This window comes from Sinocyclocheilus rhinocerous, unplaced genomic scaffold, assembly GCF_001515625.1.
Source record: "Sinocyclocheilus rhinocerous isolate Xijiao unplaced genomic scaffold, SAMN03320098_v1.1 scaffold771, whole genome shotgun sequence".
Taxonomy (NCBI): domain Eukaryota; kingdom Metazoa; phylum Chordata; class Actinopteri; order Cypriniformes; family Cyprinidae; genus Sinocyclocheilus; species Sinocyclocheilus rhinocerous.
In genome coordinates, this window is record NW_015640450.1 from 238,700 (window position 1) to 260,554 (window position 21,855).

A 21,855-nucleotide genomic window follows, 5' to 3' on the forward strand; every position below is an offset into this window, starting at 1 on the left:
ATAATCAAATGATAAAGGTACCATAATTCTATATGCACAGACTAATTTTTTTTACTTTTTTTATTATATCAGGAATGTGATATTATCATTATATTGTCACTTTAATTAGTAATTGTATTATAGTATATATAAATGTGTTATTTACATATTTACAGGTAGTTTATAAATGTTCAAGTCTGACAAGTTGAGTAGCAAAATCGATTTTTTTCGGTGCTCTTCTAGCAAGCGCTGAACAGACTGCATAACCGATTACAGATTCACCAATCCTGCTACCCGTGCTTTATTTTTCACCATGGAGAAACCTGTGGGTGCTTTACAAGAGCAAGCTTTGAAAAGGAAAGAAAGATTAAAAGCTCTACGAGACCGGCAACTTCAAGTGAGTGTGATAATAAATGTTAATTTCTTACCGGGGAAAATGCGCGCTCACGGGCAAACAGGCTTTAGTTAGCGAGTTAGCATAACAGTAAAGCATTGTAATGGTTTATACGCAATTTAGCATCAGTTGTCATCAAGAAAATTATTTTAATAGTTTTAGCTCTGGTCTTTTCCACTATTTTTCTTTGAATGCATTTATTATTATCCAAGGAAGGACGTTTAGCTTTAAATAATATTAGCAGTTACTCGTCAATTGTTTTTGTATTTTGTGCTTGAATGATTATTACACAAATACTGTTTTTTCCAAGCACTGTTTCAGACTTGACTGCATTACACTAATAAGTGTAATACACCAATAATATGTAATAAGTAGAATACGTCCCTTTTTAATTCAGTGATGCCTTCACATTCAGTTACACTGTACAAAAGTTTGAACAGCAAACCAGTTTAGGCTGGGTTGAGTTTTTTTTCTTTTTTCTCATGTATACTGAAACAAAAAACAAACAGTGCTGGTAACTTACAGAAGAGAGAAATAATCAACACGGTTAATGGAATGAGGATTTGTCCTCTCAGTATAGGCTACAATAACATAACTAGATTCAGTGCTTTCCTGTCACTGCCTTAAGTTTTACCTTAAAAAAATGAGGAACAAGTCAGTTATTATCAGTGGTAATCGGCATGCCACAAATGTTGTTAGTTTAACTTTGAACCTGGGAAGTTCCTTTTAACCCTGTTTGAATATTTGTTTTTTGTTTCCTTAAATGTGCACAGTAGGGCTTTGGCTCTGATTCACTGCATATGAGAGCTCTCATGTCTTTTATTGTATCTTAGTCTTATTAGAGTTTTGGATCATCATTTGGATTTGTCTCTTTGCTCATAATAACTAGTTGTTTTTTAACTACAGGGACAGGCATCTGAGGATGGAGAGCCTGAGAGAAAAAGAGCTCTGGAGGACTCTGAGACAGAGGACAGACACAGGTAAAAAAACAAAATACTCACAGCTATAAAATCTTGTGTTATTTATACATAAGGATACTAACTAAATTCTAAGTTCTACCATTTAGAAACAAAAAGGACCTAGCTGAATAGACTGCCTGTTCTAAATGGACAATAAATAACAAAGCTGTACTCTGTTTACATGATCTTAAGAAGGGCTGTGAGATAAAGGTCTCTCTCACTCTCAGCTCTATTTCAGGCTCAAGCCAAGGCCTCAAGCTCTTTGCTTTTTTTTTTCTTTTCATTGTTTATGTTCAAATTCACAGAACCCTTGTGCTCGCCTCCCTGAGCTCAAGAGGTGTTTTTGCATTGACAGTTTGCAAAGGTTCCTAAACAATCATCACCCAATATCTGGAATACGTCTCCCTTAGTATATATTAAAGGAATAAAAACGCTCATGTCCTTCCAAACCTGTATGACAATCTTCTTTTATGTTCCTTAGAAGAAAATGATGCAGTTTTTGAACAACATGAGGGTGAGTAAATAATAGAATTAACATATTTAGCACTTAATAGATCCATAATTTTGTAGTTATAAGGCATTAACTTTGATTTTTGAGGTGATATTGGTGTCTGTCAGGGAGAGAATGTTTCAAGGTGTGTCTCCTTAAACATGCATTATTAAAATGGCAACACAGTTTGGAAACAATGAGAGGTAATTCACCACCCAGCAAAAAAAACATTGAGTAAACTAGTCATAAAAGGTTTTTTTCATGATCTGTCTTTGATAAAATGGATCCAGAATGAATCAAAATGAACCTTAGATTTTAATACCATAAAAATTAATGTTTTCTTTCAAAAGTGATAGTAAAGACATTTATTAAAATAGATTCTGATGATTCATCAAGTCCTAAAAAAAAAAAAAAATCATAATTTCCACAAAAATATAAAGCAGCACAACAAAATTGGCAATTTTCAACATTGATAATAATAACAATGTTTCTTGTCAGAAAATCAGCATATTAGAATAATTATTAGGCTGCTGAAAATTCAGCTTTGCCATAATAGGAATAAATTTCATTTCAAAATATGCTGAAATAAAAAGCAGTAGTTTTGAATAGTAGTAATATTTCACAATGTTACTGTTCTTACTGTATTTTTGATCAAATAAATGCAGCCTTGGTGAACATAAAATACTTTAAAAACATTAAAAACAAATGACAGACCCCAAACCTTTGAACAGGGGTGTATTCCAGAAAGCACGGTTAACTTACCATCTGTTAACCGTTTACTCTTTAATCCTTGAGAATAAGAATCATATTGTTTGTTTGATGCTAATTATATATTAAGTCATATCAGATTTGTATGTATTTTTATTATAGAAATACATTATAAAAATGCTGGACCATGTGTGAGATGATAATATAAAATGTAATAAATATATATAATATAGTAAATTAAACATTTCCTTGTCATAATAGTGTTTTATAATTTATACAGATAACTGATATGCCAATAAAATATAATAACCATGGCTGCGTTTCCCAAAAGCTTCGTAAGCCTAAAAAGTTCGTAAAAACGATCGTACGACTGATCTTAATATTACGGTCTGTTTCCCAAAAGCATCGTAACTTAAGTAACTAGCATTAGGTTAACATTTCAATAAACGAGCGTTTACAATTACGAGCCATTCTGTAAGGTGACATTTCAGCTCTTGACAAATGGATAGCGACTCCTAAGTAGCACTTAAAGCACGGCTACGTGCGATTGCGTTAAGTGCATTTTTGGGAAACGCACGTGAAACAATAACGAACAATTGTAAAATGACTCGTAGAAAACGCTATTAAGTGCTAAGATCAATCGTTATCGAGAAACGCAGCCCTTGTTAGTTAGATACAATACAGTTATAGTGTATATGTGTGTATATATATATATATTTTTTATATATACTTTTGTTGGGCAACAGCTTGGTCTTTTTGTTTAAGCTGTCAAAATTCTGAAGTGAGGTGAGGCAGATAATGAACATCTGCTCAGCTTTTGAATGAAGCTCAGCCTTTCTCCTGTGTGCGCCAGAGAGTATTTTGTCACAACTTAGCAGTAGGGCAAATGTCAAATGTCCAACTTGACTCTGAATTTTCCCAAGCAAAGCAACCCATCTACAACCCAACCACATTGTTATTTCTGTTCTCTGCAAATGGGTTTTGTCAGCAGTCAGGATTTACTGTACCACTGCTGCCTATTTTAGGTTGAAGGAAACCCGATGATGGTCCCCTCGGTTGTTTTGCAGGCAGGCTCTGAAAAATGAGAGACCTTCCACCAAACTGTCAAGGCCCTCATTTCAGCTCCGTCCCTCTGAGCACTTCAAGAACACAAGAGCTTTTCCCCTGAGCATTAATCTGTCTTTCTGTATGTGATTAAATTAGAAAACAGGATACTGTTCTAGCCAATTCGCCCAATCCCTTGGCCACAAATGATTCAGGACTCCAGGATGTTTGAAATGCTCACTTAGAGTTTGACAAATGGCTGTTGACATTCTGAAAGTGTTGGATTGTTTGGCCGCTCTACTGTAGATGAGGAAAGCCAGTGGCCCTGTATTGTTCCAGTAGGTGGTCAGAAAGTCTTTTCAGAAAAGTTGAGGGCAGGGAGGAGTTCCCAGCTCTTTGTTTCAGTCTGTTGTTTTGAGTGTTTTTCCAAAACCCTTCAATGCTCTTGTTTTGGGTCATAATATTTGATGCAGTTTTGCAGGGCCTTGATAGGGTTTGGCTGTGAAATTAATTGAGTATTATTAAGGTAGCCATAGCAATGCTTGGTGTTTGATTACATGTTTTTTTTTTCCATTTCATTACGCTTTAGTTTGATAACCCTACACCCAAGAGCATTGAAAAGCAATAGTGACACAGCTGACATTAACAATCTGGTTGGTCCCAGCCCATCTAATTACATGGTTTGACTCTACTGGCTCTCATTTAGATCAAGCGGTGATGAATGTGGGCTTGTTATAGTCAGGTCAATGACAAATAAGTGTCCACGATAAAGAAGAGGAAACATTTTTAGAAATCTAGTGTAAAAACACATGTACATTTCCTTTAATGTTGTTTTTTGAAAACTTACAATTTTTATACTATTTTCAAGAAAAGTTTAATACTTAAACACTTAAAAGTAAGTTAAAATAATGATTAGAGCTTAAAATAAGTTCTGCTCTTCTGGTTTATTGACTCCAAAAATGTCATGTGGTGTAACCATCAAGTAAAACGTAATTACATGTTTTCCTGCTCTTAATAATTTTCAAAACATTTAAAATATTCCAATTTTGTTAAAAACCAGAGATTTAAGGCTTCATAGAAAGTGTTACCCAAACATTTTATAATGTTGTTCTAAACCCTGGATAAAGGTATGTTTCATATTTGTAATTTAGAATTAAAAATTCTAATTTACAAGATTCCTCTTCTTAATCGTGGACACTTTTATTTGTCATTGACCTGACTACAGCAGGTCCACATTCATCACTTTTTTTAAATGATTTATTCTGGTGATGAATGTGGGCCTGCTATAGCCCCTTTTCTGAGGACAAAATGGGCACACATCTCTGGAGACAAACCAGTAAGCAATTTGATTAAACAAATATGACTGTCTCCTGTAGGACAGTCTGAAACAAATCTTCACATCCATCTTCTGTCGATCATGCTGTGAAGAACCCTCTATGCTCCCCTGGAGATCCAGCAGCCAATTTTGCTGTAACTTGCAGAGATGTTAATAGACCTGGTGTTTGAGCGATGGCATAGTTGGGCTTGTTTCAGCCCCTCTCAGCTGTGAGGCCGCAGTCCCTAGATGCTACATGCTAATTAGCTAGTGCTACAAAGATGAAGGGACGCTTTGTACGCATGGCGAGCGAATGTACTCTGGATGCTATCACAGGCCGGATTCAGCGCTCAAATAGCACCAGCTGCTCACGGTCCAAGCTAAATGTTTATCTGCACTGCCACCTGCTGGTTACTGGTTTCTCCTGTGATTGATTGTGTGATCGCTTTTTAAAAATCTCCTCAAATAGGTTATAATGGAGGCAGTGACAAAACACTTGTTCATAACTGAGCGAATTACATAATTCTGCAATTATGTTTGCAGAGAGCTGAAGCTGAGGAATTACACGCCGGAGGACGAGGAGCTGAAGGAGAGACAGGTGCCCAAAGCAAAACCTGCATCAGGTGAGAACACTTCTGGCTTACCTGCAGGAAATATTACTGGATGTACCTTTAAATTATATTTTTAAATGTTATGCCTGCAAATTAAACAGACCGTTCAGTAATAGTCATGCTGGGTGATAATGTTGCAGCAGGTGATCAGGTGTTGGGTTACAGGTTGTCTGACTGGTCTTGTTTCGTATTACTGTAGTGGAGGACAAGGTCAAGGACCAGCTGGAAGCTGCAGACCCAGAGCCTGTGATTGAGGAAGTGGTGAGTGGATTTTTCCCTTGATACAAAGTCTTAGGTTTCAAACATGATGCCATATGGACAGCACCAGTGTTTCCTGAATATATACACTACCAGTCTAAAGTTTGGAATAATTAAGATTTTTTAATGAAAAAAATACAGTAGCATTGTGAAATTATTACAATGTAAAATAACTGTTTTCATTTTTAAATATATTTTAAAATGTAATTTATTCCTGTAATGGTAAAGCTGAATTTTCAGTTGCCATTACTCCAGTCTTCAGTGTCACATGATCCTTCAGAAATCATTTTGATATTTGCATTTGGTGCTCAATTATTAAAAATGGTTATTATTGTCAAGGTTGGAAACCATAACTCTGGATTCTTTGATTAATAACAAGTAAAAAAAACAGCATTTCTTTTGTAACATTATAAATGTCTTTACTGTCACTTTTGAATTCATTGCTAAATAAAAGTATTAATTTACAAAACACAGAAATGTTTCAAATGTGTTTGCAAACTTTTTGAAGTGTGAACTTGAAAACCTGTGAGTCTGAATTTGTGAGTCTTGTTTTGAACAATTCATTAAAAGAACCATATCAAAAGAGTTGTTTGTTCATTAATCAAATTACACTGGTTATTCTGTATATGTGCCCTGTCTTTATAGACTTGTATACTTGTCATTATTTTTAATTTATAAAGCAAGCTCACATTATAATTTCTTTTGTAGTGGCAAAGTGTTGTCTCCAACAGTGCAAGAATCACTGGGCAGCCCTTGCCTGAATTTAAACTAATGTTATTCTCTTTTTTTTCACTCTTGACTTGTGTTCTCAGGATCTGGCCAATCTTGCCCCCAGAAAACCAGACTGGTACAAACCTTCTTTTTTTACCGCTAAAAACACAATCATGCATCATATTCATTGAGATCCATTTTAGTTAAAATTTTCATTCATTTAATTGCTTGTGTTGTGTGTTTGTAATAGGGATCTAAAGAGGGACGTTGCCAAGAAGCTTGAGAAATTAGAGAGGCGAACACAGAAAGCTATTGCTGAACTTATACGTGAGTATGACCTGACACACTAACTGAGACTGAGGCCAGTCCGCACTAAGGACGATATCTATAATGATAAAAAACAACAACAACAATGTAGAACTGAAGCATTAACCCATCTCCACATCACTTCTTTTATCAGTAATATATTGAAACTGTAGTTGTAGAGCCTTTTTGCAATGAGCTCCGCCAGGGCTTGATGAAAGGCTAATTGCTGTGTGGGTTCATAAGCTCTGGAGATCTGATGTCTCTTTATGATATCATATATGGATTTCCTGTCCCTATACGCTCCTCTGGCACTGACTAGACCTAACATTACTACTATACTCTAGTTTTGCCTCTCAAACCCACAGTTAAAATGAAAACTCTGTAATATCTTAAAAACAAATATTTTGTGGATAACCAAATCAAAACTAGAGCACACAAGAGCCTTTGGTGAACCACATTCTTCATGTCCATAGCTTGTTTATGTCTGGGCATTTGTGTAATTCCACAGGTGAACGGCTCAAGGGAAGCGAGGAAGAGCTGGCTGGAGTGGTTGGAGCAGTTGGTATGGAAGAGGGAGACTCGGATTGAACTGTCTCGCACAACAGATTTTCTAGAAGTTTCCAGCCCATTTCCCATTACATAGCAGTGTGTGTTTAAAATGGATTTCTTATGCTGAGCTCAGCACGAGTTTACACACAACCAGATCAGGTGATTAGAAGTGTGAGTGTTTGTGTGTGAGAGAACGAGATACGGAAAGAAAGAATGAAAGAGATACAGGTGTTTTCCTGTTTTCATATGGAGTACACAAATAAGACTTTCTCTTTTTTTTTATTATTTTGTTGTTTATAAGTAAACAGTTCTTTCTTTTCCAAATTGACTCTGTCTTTTTCCTCTCTGGGCCTTATAATAATAATAATAAAAAAAACAATGTCAGTAGGCTTCTTTTAAAACAGAACCTGAATGCTGATAAAGAAGAGCTAAATTCGTATTTTCATGTTTGGTTTTTCTTCTTTCTCATTAATATGAGAGAGTTCTAAAATCAGACACATTACAGAGAAGAATACAATATCATAATTGATGAGAACAGTACAGATAAAACTGCAGTACATTATTCTGGCTTCAAGATATTTAGAATAAGTTCGAATAAATTAGTGTGTGTACTCGAGCCTCTTCAAGTACTTAATAAAATCAAGTAAAGTTTCGCTTAAAGGAGAGTTAAATCTTCTTCTTCTTTTTTTTCTAGAATTATTCTGCCATTATTTAAAAGATGCAAATTTTCAGAAACAAACTGATAGACCTACTTTACGTTTTTGGTTAAAAGATAAGTTGCATGGACAGCACACATCTTTAACAATAAAGTGCATTCCTCACCTCCCTCTGTAACATGGCTAAACCTAACAGACCAATATGACCTTTCACATTAAACCTAAACTTATCCTAATCATCCCAGAAAATTAATAATCATATATAATTTATTTAAATATATTGATATTGACATGTTGGATGTTTGTACGTTTATTATGTATTGATAATGGAAATATATATTAATGTTTAAGTAACATTTTGTTCTGTGTGGTCACTCTCAATTGGGCCAAAACCAAAAAATGAGATGCTCACCACTAAGAGGTGCTATTGCACATAATCTTGTGAAGTATAGATACATTCGTTCTTATCTTTAGCAGATGGTTTCTTATCCAAATCCTGGCTTTATTTCCTTCTTCAGTGACAGTAGTGCTATCAAATAACTCAAGAACCATCCAGTTCATGAATCACCACTTTAGGGGTTAAAAAAATGTGACCTTTCGGTTATTAGCCTGAATCTTGAAATGCTAACATACCACCTCCGTCAGAAATAAAATCAGCAAATGCTGATCTCGTGCAGTTTGGCTGAACTCACATCCTCTGAAAAGACAGACTGGCTGGTTCAACACACATAACAATCATAGAAGTCCACACCAACCATACACAAAAAATATATCGTTTTGCCATTACTTCCTAGACTATATATTATACCAAATAATTTCAAGGATTTTGAGTAAATATCAGTAAAAACTTCAAGCATTACACAATTAAGATATTGTGGCCTCTTGAGTAGTGACTCCACAAGTTTTTATGCAAGATTTACTGAAATATCATCACCAGTCTTCCCTGTGGAGAATTTTCTGTGATACCTTGAACTTATGGTGACAGAGAGCTTGTCTTGATATTGGTGGTGGTGGGTGTTTGTGAGACTTTGACATGCAGATCAACTGGTGGAGAAAAGCCATTGCTAGGTAGCGGGAAGAAACTGGAACTTATGTGGCATCACAGATGTTTCCAGAACTGTAGCCCTTGAGTAGGATTGGAAACCTCAGCCACGGGCTGAAAAGTGCAAGGCTTGTCCATCTGCACTTGAGTTGATGCCATTTCTGGTGTTTACTTGTGAGGGTTGATGGTATGCATTAATTTTTGCTTTCATTATGTCCACCCGTCTCGATTTTTCGTGCAGCAGGGCCCAGCTCCACCTTACACACTCGCTGGGCAAACTTTAGCGAGCACAGGGTCTCTCCAACGTTGCTCTCAAGAGAAGAAACCTAAAAAAAAAAAAAAATTTAATTGTACATGAGCATTGTTGTTCATTGGTGTTATTTACAAATTTACATTACTGTGTAGGAGGCGCTTTAAAGTGGAAGTGAAGCAGTCAGTCAAGTTTTCATTATTTAGTAAAGTGATTTCCACTTAAATTAAAAAATACATAACAAACACGATTAATGAAACCATTTTAAAGAAAAAGAATGTTACATTTAAATTAATTCTGTGCATTTGCTCAAGCAGACAAGAAAAAGGACTCGATTTGGTACTCGCGTGCGGTCCTAGCCGAGCGCTTTTTGCGTGTGTGTGTGTGCGCGCAAAGAAACAATCTGTCACAGCGCGCGATTACCGCATTGACATCTCTTTCGTGCCGACTCGCTTTTGAATGGCTCAAAACGCTTTAATGTTTAAACTGACAAGGCTTAAAACACATGAGAGTGATATAGCAGCACTAGCCCGATCATTCAGATAGGTGATTAAACACTGCATTGTCCTAACAGCAGGTACATTCTTGAGACATGGGACAAAACAGGTCCAGCAAGGGTAACTGCTATTAGGTTTAAAAAATAAAAATATTTTCAATTTTAAATGTCATGAGGGATTAATAATAGAATGTATTTAACACAATCCAAACGAAAAATCCATTGGTTTTGTGAAAGAAATGCCAAATTTGTCAACACCGTCAGCTGTCACCACCATAAGATTTTGTGTTCCAATGATATATCAAAATACTTAAATGTGACTCTTGAATAAAAGCTTTATAAACAATAACATACGCACATTTTGTTAAAAAAGAGAAAAGTTGGGAGGTTGTATCAAAGCATAGCTCAGTAGCTTAGTACATATAAGATACATAAATGTCGTTTCATGCAGTAAAACGTTTTATTTTTTCAATTTTGCACCTGTTTTGTCCCACTTCTCAAGAATGACTAAGGTGTTACATACAAATACTGGCGAACGAGCCAGTGTAATGCAAATATGTCTGAAAGGTCTGACATAACAAGGTTTGTTTACATTACGTTGCGCCTCGCGTTATGAAAACAATGTTTGGGATATAATAATCAAAACTTCGTGATATAGGCCTAGATGATGTGATATAGATAGTGTTATAGATATTTATGTTGAATATTCATCCAAATTATGGTGAAAACCAAAATACTGATGTGTTAAAATAACATTTATGTGTTCAAAAAATAAAGAAATGCTTATATTACTTCACTGGCCAACGGAACTAACCAACCATGTGACGTCACACGCGGTGGTAATGCAAGATAATTTAATTTAAATAATTATAATTATATATATATATATATATATTATAATAATGCAAGATGGTGGCGCCCTTGCTCTAAAAGCTATAACAAAAAAGAAATTTTTCTTTAAAATGGTTACATTAATCGTGTTTATGTATTTTTTAATTAGGGTGGAAATCACTTTACTAAATAATGAAAACTTGACTGACTGCTTCACTTCCACTTTAACACCAACCAACTCTGGGTTACTGTCTTTTTAAACCCCGCTTTTAACCCTGGACTATGCTGCCAGGGTTATCTAGTGAGTCTCGGTAAATCTTTGTACCTGAACAACCATGGCGGTTTTGTTGCCTTTTCCCAGTGAGTTCTGCAGCAGGTAGGTGAGTCGTGAGTTCCTGAAGGGTATGTGAGTGTGGTGGGCCTTCAAGGCCTGGATCACATCTCCTAGAGCCAGCAGTGAGCGGTTGATATTCTGGGCTTCCTTCAGTCTCTCCCCCTCTGCCCCAGACTTCCACACCCTTTCAGAACCAGCCAAATCCACAAGATTCAGCTTGCCTGCAAAAGAAAGGTTGGGGATCATGGTCATTCAAGGATAGTGAGGGCTTTTTGAGGGGGAACTCGTGATTTTGAGAACTCTCGCACAACTTAAACAATCTAAAGATCCAGAATCGTTGGGACTGACCGGTGGTTTTGGCTCCACTGGCGAGGTCTGTGCCCAGCACAGTCACAGTGAGCAAAGCATGAGATCGAGAGCTATGCTGGTTCATCTGCGTTCCAAATGTAATCCTGTTCTTTCGAGCTATGGCCAAAATCTGCAAAAAAAAAAAAAACAGATGATTGTAGAGAATGGTTTTTGTATAGTTAGCATTATCTTGACAGATGACACCCTGGGACTCACTTTCTTGATATGCTGGAAGCTTTTGACCTCCATGACCCTGAGTCCTGGCACATGGAGCTGACCCGTCCCATCAGGGTTGATCTTGATGTCAAGTTTCTCTCCATCCTTACTGAGCAGATCTCTGATGTTAACAAAAAAAAGTTAATGATTTAATTGTAATAAACTCTGTTAAAATCTGTCAAACTCTGTCATTAAACCCAAACTTTGAGAAATCGAAAAGTTCATTAAAGGACTGTAAAAGAAAAAGGGAAGATGTGTTTGCAATGAGGTTTGTTCTTGCATGTCAAGCAAGTACAGTTGAGTTTTCACTTACCATATTGGATTTGCTGTATGTATGTGTTGATCTATGTTTATATGTGAATAATAGCCTAAATTAAATCTGTCCATTATAAAAATCCATCATGTCTCTTCAAAAAAACTTGAATTAAACCACTCGATTCATTTTTTGAAGCATCAAAGTTTTGGTGGAATACACTTTTAAGGCAAGGACAGAAATCTCGTACGTGTCATAAAATATGTTTATTAGCATTTTAAAGATAAATGGAAAACTTATGAGTTTGGAACGATGTGAGGGTGAGTAATTTAAGACAGAATTTTCATTTTTGGGTGAACTAACCCTTTAATATTCCTCATAAACATCAACTGAACATCAGGTTATTTCATGAGCTGAAAGCTCACTTTACTAGATGCTTCTAACATTTTTTTTAAATTACCAACAATTACCATAGATTTTGGCATGATAAAGAGGTAAAATGCAATACCTCAGGACCTCATTGTAAATTTCCACTGAGCTGACACTGACGGTGTATGTCCACATGTCTTTTCTTTCCTCAATCTCATTGAACAGGTGTTTCAGGGCTCGTTGGTTGATGCCGGGGTTCTCAACAGTACCCTGAGCAGACACGGATGGTTAATGAGACCTGACAGTCTTACTGAATAATTAATGGAAACAGATCATCTGGGTCTAAAGTATGAAATTGGAACCGTGTGTTATGACGGGTATATAGTTACAGATCCCTATATGTTACCTCCATAGTATAGGTCTTGCCAGATCCTGTCTGGCCATAAGCAAAGATGCAAACATGATATCCATCTATACAGGATGTGATGAGCGGCTCAATTTCCTGGAACACCTGAGAGATAAAGAGAGAATCATATCAAAAAGAGTTATTTTCAGTTTTGAGTGTTTAATTTTTTTTAATTGATTTAGACATGATAGTATAGAATTTTAATATTGGTCATTAAAATGACCATTTTAGTGACAGAGAGGTAGTTTTTAATGTCAGTATGACTTTACCCTGCTTACCTCTTCTTGAGTGGCCTGAGGGTGAAAGACTTTATCCAGTTCAAAGTTTTTGGCCTTTCCTTTGCTTAAAACTGTGAGTGCAGATTCATTATTGGGGTCTGTTGTCACAACTACTGTTTGGCCTTCCTCATGTTGATCTTCCTTCAGTACTGGCTTTACACGACACAGCACACGGATATTACCTGGTGAAATTAAAAAAATTCTTTTAGATTTTGCATTCTAGACAAAAAATATTAAAAATTGTGAATACTGCCTACCTTTAAGCTCAACCAGCTGCTCGTGGTACTTCCTGCGGAGAGCTACCTCCTTTCTGTATTTTTCTATAAGGTCTTTGTTGGCCTCTGACATCTCATTTATACCTGCCATAATCTGTGGTAATGTTAGAAAATGATTAATAAATGAAAGCAACAAATAAAATGTGACTAGAAGTTCTACATGCAGTACAAGTTTGTGCAGCAGTATGGTGTTTACTTACCTGCTTCTTGGCTTCTTTGATAGCTGTTCCATAGAAGTCAGAAAAGTTGCGGACCTGGCTGCGAAGGCTGGCATAATCGGTCTTTATGGTGCGTAATGTGGGAGGGAGTGCACTCAGACGCTTCTGGAGGGCTGGAAATTTCACATATAAACATGCACTAAGCTGAATACAATGCTGCATTAATGATGCACATTTAAATGTCAACAAAAGGGACGCTCATGAGCACACTCAGAAGACTGTAAGACAATATCAAGTGCAATTCAAGAAATCACCAAAACCATTTTCGAGGAATAGTTAACCCACAAAATTTGCTGAACGTGGTCTCACACTCAGGCCATCCAAGATGAAGATGAGTTTGTTTCCTAATCAGAACAGATTTGGAGAAATTTAGCATGACGTCACTTGCTCCCTAATGGATCCTCTGCAGTGAATGGGTGCCATCAGAATGAGAGTTCAAATAGCTGATAAAAACATCACAATAATCCACAAATAATCATCATGACTTCAATCCATCGGTTAATTTATTGTGAAGTAAGAAACTGCATGCTAAAAAATAATAATAATAATTAAAAAAAAACTTTTCAGACATTTTTACGCTAAACTGTCACTTCTGGTGAAATTATTATTCCATTATAACACTGGATAGGATCCATTGGTGAGTAAGTGATGGAATGCTAAAATGTTCGGCTGCAGAAACAAACTCATCTGCAACTTGGAATGCCTGAGAGTGAGTACATTTTCAGCATATTTTCATTTTTGTATTGTCTGTTCCTTTAAGAAACTCGCATGAACCATAAGATTTGTACTATATATACAGTAAACTCACTTGTGAACTGATCCTGCAGGCTCTGGAGATGCTCCTGAGAGCAGTTAGCTGCCGCTTTTACAGCCTCTTCTTTCTTTTCTTCAAGATGTCCAATCTCCTTCAGCAGCTCCTCCCTTAATGTCCCGATCTCCCTCTCATATGCAGCAATCTGTGGAGCCACTACTTTTTAGAAGAGCTGAGGTTTTCTACAGTTGTGTTCTGACATGTACTGTATACATTATGAGTTTTGTATCTGAGATCTCAGCAACAGAGTTTGAGTTATTTTGCTGCAGTTATACTGTATGTACAATCATAAAAACAAATGGATAAAGCTTAACAACCTTGTGCTGTAAATTGCAGCTGACTTCATCTGAATGTCTGACGTTCTCCTCCAAATGTCGGCATCGTTCTCTCTGATTGCTTAGCTTCTCAGAAAGCTGTTCATTCTGTTGTCTGGCTTCGGATAGTTGGCGTAGAGTTGAAGGTGACTCTATCTCCACAGTTTGAGTGACATACTATAAGAATAAAAGTTATTTTTTATCAAGATTTTTTTTTTTTGTAGGTTTTTTTAAAGTTCATATTCTTGCATTTTTCTTACTTTAACCACAGGCTCCTTGTTGCGTTCTTTGTCCAATTCGAGCTTCAGCTCTCTCACACACTCCTCTCCTCTCCTGAGCTCTTCTGCTTTTCTCCATTCGCTTTGCTCCCTCTGGTGCTCCAGATGCGACAGCTGCTCTGCCTGCTGCTGCAGTGAACTCTCCAGCTGCAGAACGCGACTGCGCAGGTTCTCATTTTCCTACAGGATAGGACAGTAAACTAACGAAAACTTCCTATGCAAAATTTCCATCAGATTCACAAATTATTCTAATTATTCACAATTATTCTAAATTACAAATTACAAGGAGTGTGTGCACCTTGTAATTTGTATGAAACATCCCCAAACTAAGCCCATATACAAGTTTGCAGTACAACCTCACATCACAGGCCGCATTTTCCATTTTATTTAAAATAGAAAATAATGATAGAAATGAATGAATTACTTGAATTACTTCAAACTACATAAAACCCATGTTAGACTGATAGAATTCCCTCAAATGTTGTCCAGACTAGTCAAACACAGTTGTCTTAACAAAAAATGTCAAACTGAACAATACTGCTAAACTGTTAAGGGTTTGTGATTTTCCAGCATGCATTGCAGCATGAATTAATTATGAGGTTACTATTATAGGATTATTGTTTTGCTGTTTGCTGACTTAAAAAAAAAAAAACATTTGTTGTTGTTTTGTCATTATTGCTGTTATGATGTTATTCCATTTGTTGATTGTCACAGTGGGTATAGAAACGAATTACCCCCCTTTAAAATAATAACATTTTGTTGCTTTGCAGCCTGAAATGAAGACGGACACAGTTTTTGTTTTATCCAGCTGTATTTATTCAGTGCAACTTATAACAGCCAAGTGAAAGATATAACACCATGTCAGAGAAACACCCCCATAACAGGATCTTACCAGCTCCATGCTTTACTGTAGGAATGGTATTATTTGGATGGTATTGGATGTCCGCCAAAAATATTGTTTGGTGTTGAGGCCAAATAATAAAATTTTAGTCTTATCTGCCTCAGAATCTTCAAGGTGCGTTTTGGCAAAGCTCAGTCATGACTGCATCTGGGAAAATGGCACGTATGGTCACCCTAGACTTGTGCCTTTTTACAACTTTATCCCGGAGATCTTTTGACAGTGCCTTACCACCCATAGTTGATTGTTTGCTTCAGTTGCACTACCAAAGACGGAAATGCTCCAGGAAAGCTCTCATGCTGAGCTAATCAAAATGACCACAGCTGATCACAGCTGAAAGTCAAATGGCTTTGTGTGCCATTGAGAAGGTGATTAGCTACACCAGATTGAGTTTACAAGTCATTTTAGCAGGGGGGTGATCCTTTTTCCAACTCAGTGATTCTGGTTTTCTATTTATTATTTTATTTTTTTCTAACATGTTGGTGTTATATCTTTCACTTGGATGTTATAAATTGCACTGAGTAAATACAGATGGATAAAACAAAAACTGTGTCAGTCTTCATTTCAGGCTTGTGTAGACTGCAAAATAATAATAATAACTATTATTATTATTAGTAGTATTACGGTTTGCAGTTTACACAAGCTTTAATACATCTAGGCTGCAAAGCAACAAAATGGGATTATTTTAAAGGGGGGGGTGATTATTTTCTATACCCACTGTATGTAGATAGATAGATAGATGCGTTAAATTTAAGTTTTTACTGTGTATAATATAGGCTATATTCTTAAAACCTAGCTCAACAAATTGTTTTAAGACCACAGGGAATATATGGTATTGCTTATGTGTAGTTTTATTTGGTTAATAATTTTATCATAAACTTAGAATGAACTTAAATTTAGAAAGATTCACTTACTGATAAATCACAATATGTCTATGTGAAAATATTTGCATGCAGATTTTCCAAAGCTAATGCCAATGTCTGAAGCGCAATGAAAATGTCACAGGAGTCAGGCAGGGAATAAAGACGAGTATCATAGGAGTTTTCATATCCTAGATTTACAGTATACCCAGTGCATTAAAAGCCAGTCTTACCTTGATGAGCACAGAGCTGGACTGGGATGGGATGACTGACAGCTGCTGCAGAAGACCCTGTGTCATTGTGAGGCTGTGTTTCAAACTCGCATTCTCTGCTGATAAGCAAAGCACTCGTTTTTCTGAGTCTGTTACTCCCTGGTGAAAAAAACACACCAAAAAAGTCACAGCTGACCTGTAAAAGAGTATCTGATGAAACAACCCAGATAAACTCTTTGTCATGAATCATTTTGAGACTGTCTGGCCTGGTTTGTAATGTGCTCAGTTTCAAATGCAGAGCACTGGAACAGATTCTTCCAAAAGCTTACCGATGCAACTCTGAGTTTGGACAGCTCCTCTTCTCTTTCTTCAATACAGCTCTTCAGCTCATCAATCTACAGGGACAAAATCAATGCAGTCAGCTTAGCAAGTCTGGGTGAAGGGGGGTGAAACTGAATTATCAAATAAATGGATGAAATGTGCAGCCAACAGAGTACAGCAGAGCTTAATACCTGATTTTGAAAACCCAAAATACTTTCAGGATCATTGGTGTAGTAAACATGCTATTAAAACACTAAGTGGGTTGAATGAGCAGATGAATGGATAGAATCAGTGACTGAATGAATAGAGGGAAAGTATAATGCTGAGCACCTGCTGTTGGAAAGCCTGTACTTTAGTATGGCGATCTCGTTCTCTCTGCTCAAGCTGGGAATGAAGCAATCGCAGCTCTCCTCTCAGCTGACTCTTCTCTACTTGCAGCCCGCATAGAGACTGAACCAACTTATGCAACCTAACCGGAGACGCGGCAGGAAGCATGCAGTCACCTACACACACACACACACACACACACACACGTCATAGATGTTTAGAGTGGAATTTCAAAAGTACACTGAAAAACTAAAACAATTTTCACTCAGAAATTGCTAGTAAACTTCACAAAAAATTACAAAGAACAGCAAGTAACATTCAATTTTAAAGTAGACTGAAATAGAGTTTTCTTGTCAAATGTACTCCAATAAACTTTGCTTTATTTAAAACTTCATTCTTTATAGTGTAACTTATTCATCTGACTAAGAGTCATTTGGAAAAGAATGATAAACTTAGATAAAAAATAAACTTTGGAGACAGAATTATTTGTTTCATTTCATTAACAGCCTTTGTATAAGAAATAAAAATGGTAAGAAATTCCAGTATTACCATATCCTGCCAAAAAATGTATGTGCATAAATTTTGTTAATAAATAATAATTTGACATATCAATAAATCAATTGACAAAATGATAGATTAATAAAGAATTTAACAATGACAAAAATAGATTAAATTATAAATAATTTTGATATTAAATAATATATATTAAATTAAAGCACAGATAAATAAGAAATTAATTAAATTAACCAAAAACTCAAAAGAAAGTAATCAAAATAATGTAATAATTCATATTGACTTTAACTCAATCAAGTGATTAAATCAATAAAGTGGTAATAAATATAAAAAAGCAATAGATAAATTGAAATTGCAATTATTAAGCACTTCATATTGCATAGATAAATATCATACATTTTATCATTATTTTTTACCACTTATAAAGTAAATATTGTTTTTTCTATTTATTCTAACATTTTTAATTGACTTATTTTTTTAATAATCTAATTCCAGACTTCTTTATCTTTTAATTCACATGAACAATCGACTGCTTAATTGATTTCTCAGTTGATTTATAGGTTTTCCTCCACCTCCAATGGGTTTAAACAGTAAAGAAGAGCATATTGTTACGTCCCGTGACGTATTCATGTATGTTGGGATATGGTTACGTGTTTTTCTCCCCTCCTTTTCTCTCCTTGACCCCTAGACTAAAGACTGGTTTGTAACAATATATACACATTTTTATTGTTTTATGAATGTGTTTTATGTAGATCACCCAGGTTTTTTATAACAACATCACAAAGAAAATTGTTTCTCCTAGATACCAATTGTATTTAATGGAGAACATTTGGAAACTTTGTGAACTCTTGAGAAAACTGCCCAGTAATATCATGTTTCTCCTCCAGAGTTGTGCAAGCTGTTCTCAGGTTTGCCAACATATCAAATCAAAGCCCAAAATGTATGTAAATGTAAATTAAAAAATTTCTCATCTGATTTTTTTGCTATTCACATTTTTTTATAAGAAATGTTAGAACTCCATTAAGCAAAACTCCATTAAGCAACAACTCAAGACAAGCTCAACAATGAGTTTTGAACTCAAAGGCCTGTGCAACGTGCCTGGCGGACTAACTGCTCTGAAACATTTAGTTTCCCGCCATTAATTATTGATATGCTGAGTCAGAGATGCTGTCTTTTCCTGTGCTGTGTACTAATTACTGAGGCAGGCTCTGTCAGATCTGCACTGTCAGTCTCTCGGGGGGAGCGAGTGGATTGGTGGGAAGGATGAATGGAGACTTGTTCACGGGGACGCCACTGCAAACGTGACGGATTGTTTTTTATTCTGATTGATTTCTGTTGTCAAATATTTTTGTACAATGAACATTAAACATTAAAATTGACTGCAATTAACCGGCACCAATTTCCTAGTTCTGCTACTGTAGGTTGACTGGTCTCTTTCTTGTTACAAAATAAACCTGAAATCATTAGAGCATAATCCCATTCACATTCTTAAAATTTAAAGGTTTCAAAAGGGATTTTTTGCAGCAATGCCATAAAAAAAAAAAAAAAAAAAACACTTTTTGTGAACATTTCAGTGATCATTTCTTTAAAAGATTTTTATTTTTTTGAAGAATGAAAATTCAAAAACAAAATTTCTGTCACAGTTTCTTCTGTTGAACACAAAAGAAGATATTTTGAAGAATATTGTTAACCAAAAAGTTGACAGCATTGACTTCCACCGAAGTCAATGGCTACCGTCAACTGCCTGGTTACCAACATTCTTCAAAATATCTACTTTTGTGCTCAACAGAAAAAAGCAACTCATAAAGATTTGGAACAACTTGAGGGTGAGTAAATGATGACAGAATTTTCATTTTTGGGTGAACTGTCCCTTTAAAGGTTCTTCATGGAACCACTGATGCCATTACTATATTTAAATATATAGTATCTAGCAGCGGTGCATGTGAAGTTCAGCTCTGCTAGTGTTTGTAAGTGCACTTGCATTTGTAAGAGAAGCAGCTCACAATGTTTTATTCATCAGAGAAACAAGCCAAGTGCTGTAGACATGTGCCAGCCATACAGATGAACATTTTTACTACATGGCTAAAAAAAATAAAAATATTGAGGTCTCAGGAGCAACAAACACATGTATTCCCATAAGACATTTAGCCATCTGATTAACATGAATCATATCTGTATTTCAGGCTGATAATTAAATGTCTGAAAATATGTGGGTATCATGACAAAAGGGGTGGTTTTTAACCAGTTAGCCTTGGTGTAAGATAACCAGCAACTAGCTTTCTTCTTTGATGGAAATACTTTTTTTTTTCTATACATAGATATGCAAATAGTATATAAATTCATTTGACATACATTTCATTATATAATAGTAGACATTTGAACAGTGCCTGATTCTTTCTTTTGGAGGGATCTTAAAACCCTGAAATGGACTTATATTTTCTCTGCCAGCTTCCTCTCAAGTCACAGCTTGAGGATTATATCTATAATTGCAGTGAAGGGTTTGTCATGATGTAATTATACAGAACTCAAATATCTGAGGATAAAATGAGTGCAAAGATTTGACAATAACATTGACTTTAAAGAACTTGAGTATTTAAAGCAGCAGACAGCATAAATTCAGCACTAATAAACAACGTTTGGTGTGCATTGGTGTGGATGCTAGTAATTGTTATAGTTATCTTTATAATTATCATTCTTGGTGTGAACGGGCCTTTAGACACAAAATAGCCATAAAATAGTTGTGCATCTCCATGAATGTGTTGGTTGATTCACATTGTTACTTCTGGGAGGCCAGATGCCAGACACACAACTGCCATGAAGATGAACCAGATCAGATAGCTTTCGTCAGAATCTCAGACCTCCTTTAAAACACCTCTGGGTTTAATATAGCTCAGTAAATCCTGATGGCATTAAGGATCATGTGCATCCACTGAACTACGAAGACAAGTACACCTGACATTGAATTAGTGCAAGAGACGTGCACTTTAAACCAATGCAGTGTTTAATAGTGAGTCTGGTTGACAGAAAACCTGTAACAGGTGACAGAGGAACACCTGGTGATGTCTGAGGAGAAACAGACCGCCAGAGAGTCCAGATGCCCTCTGTACTGTAGCTCTGAGGTCACTGCCAGTTTCTAAAGCCATCTGGCTGCTATTTTTAGCACTTTTCTCCAGTGTTCTCATTTAAAGTACAATTTTTAGCTGTCCACATGATGTGAACGGGTCCTCGCCTCTTTCACCATTGACGTCAAACTACAAGATTCAGAATCCAACAGCAAACATCAAATGTCGTCACCTAAGGCTGGATTCACAAAAACAGTCTTGATAATAAAATTCTTCTGAACTGCTATTTTCTTATTTTTTAACCTAAGAATAAAGTTTAAATTGCTAATACCTTCAGACAGACCAAACAGCAGGGACAGTGAAAGATTTAGCATCCTCCAACAAATCAATATCGAGGTAATAGCGGCATCTAATATTAAACTCATTGTTATTCACAGATAAATCTTCACATTGAGATTCTGTTATTTCTTTAGGTTCAAAAGGTCTCACCCTCATTTTCAGACGATGGGCTCTGCTGCTGAGCGATCACTTCCTCCAGGCTGTTAATCACACTGTTCTTGTCTCTGAGGCGCTGGCGGTAGGAAGCACGCAGGGCCTTCATTTTCCGCCGGTGCTGGACACGGTGTCTGCGCAGCTGCAGACGGTACTGATCCGCCTGCTGCTGCAGCTGTTGCAGATGGGAATATTGCTCCAGGAAACTCAGGAGGTGTGACATCACAGACAGCAATGGAGACTCTGTCACCTGGAAAATACACATCCAATTTTCCTCAATTATTTAAAGGGGTCATATGATGTTGCTAAAAAGAACATTATTTTGTGTATTTGGTGTAATGAAATGCGTTTATGCGGTTTAAGGTTAAAAAAACCCACATTCTTTTTCCACATACTGTACATTATTGTTTCTCCTCTATGCCCTGCCTTTCTGAAACGCATCGATTTTTACAAAGCTCATCGGTCAGAAAA

At 36.2% G+C, this 21,855-nt stretch overlaps 2 protein-coding genes across 2 annotated transcripts in view; one reads left to right on the top strand and one right to left on the bottom strand.

The window, feature by feature from the left end:
* The first annotated feature begins 225 nt into the window (after positions 1-225).
* LOC107752847 (coiled-coil domain-containing protein 12-like) lies at positions 226-7,549 on the top strand. Its single transcript, XM_016568917.1, has 7 exons — positions 226-376; positions 1,280-1,353; positions 5,433-5,512; positions 5,700-5,761; positions 6,571-6,605; positions 6,720-6,796; positions 7,284-7,549. The coding sequence occupies exons 1-7, from the start codon at positions 293-295 to the stop codon at positions 7,361-7,363; spliced, it is 492 nt and encodes a 163-aa protein (XP_016424403.1). The 5' UTR covers positions 226-292; the 3' UTR covers positions 7,364-7,549.
* A 177-nt stretch (positions 7,550-7,726) lies between these two features.
* The window catches only part of LOC107752836 (kinesin-like protein KIFC3), a 17,662-nt gene continuing 3,533 nt past the window's right edge, over positions 7,727-21,855 (bottom strand). The window contains exons 4-19 of the mRNA XM_016568901.1: positions 21,382-21,634; positions 17,321-17,493; positions 16,999-17,064; positions 16,691-16,828; positions 14,682-14,879; positions 14,425-14,598; positions 14,105-14,252; positions 13,279-13,409; positions 13,061-13,172; positions 12,804-12,985; positions 12,526-12,630; positions 12,259-12,389; positions 11,498-11,618; positions 11,282-11,411; positions 10,925-11,154; positions 7,727-9,348 (exon numbers count right to left, since the gene is read on the bottom strand). Coding sequence (XP_016424387.1) covers positions 9,217-9,348; positions 10,925-11,154; positions 11,282-11,411; positions 11,498-11,618; positions 12,259-12,389; positions 12,526-12,630; positions 12,804-12,985; positions 13,061-13,172; positions 13,279-13,409; positions 14,105-14,252; positions 14,425-14,598; positions 14,682-14,879; positions 16,691-16,828; positions 16,999-17,064; positions 17,321-17,493; positions 21,382-21,634 — 2,424 coding nt within the window. The 3' untranslated portion in view covers positions 7,727-9,216. The remainder of the gene's footprint in view (positions 9,349-10,924; positions 11,155-11,281; positions 11,412-11,497; positions 11,619-12,258; positions 12,390-12,525; positions 12,631-12,803; positions 12,986-13,060; positions 13,173-13,278; positions 13,410-14,104; positions 14,253-14,424; positions 14,599-14,681; positions 14,880-16,690; positions 16,829-16,998; positions 17,065-17,320; positions 17,494-21,381; positions 21,635-21,855) is intronic.

Bases quoted from the DNA above. Each gene is read 5' to 3' on its own strand.
- LOC107752847 (XM_016568917.1), top strand. From the start codon at position 293: ATGGAGAAACCTGTGGGTGCTTTACAAGAGCAAGCTTTGAAAAGGAAA. The intron at 5,513-5,699 runs GTGAGAACACTT...GTATTACTGTAG, and splicing joins CAAAGCAAAACCTGCATCAG to TGGAGGACAAGGTCAAGGAC. The intron at 5,762-6,570 runs GTGAGTGGATTT...TTGTGTTCTCAG, and splicing joins AGCCTGTGATTGAGGAAGTG to GATCTGGCCAATCTTGCCCC.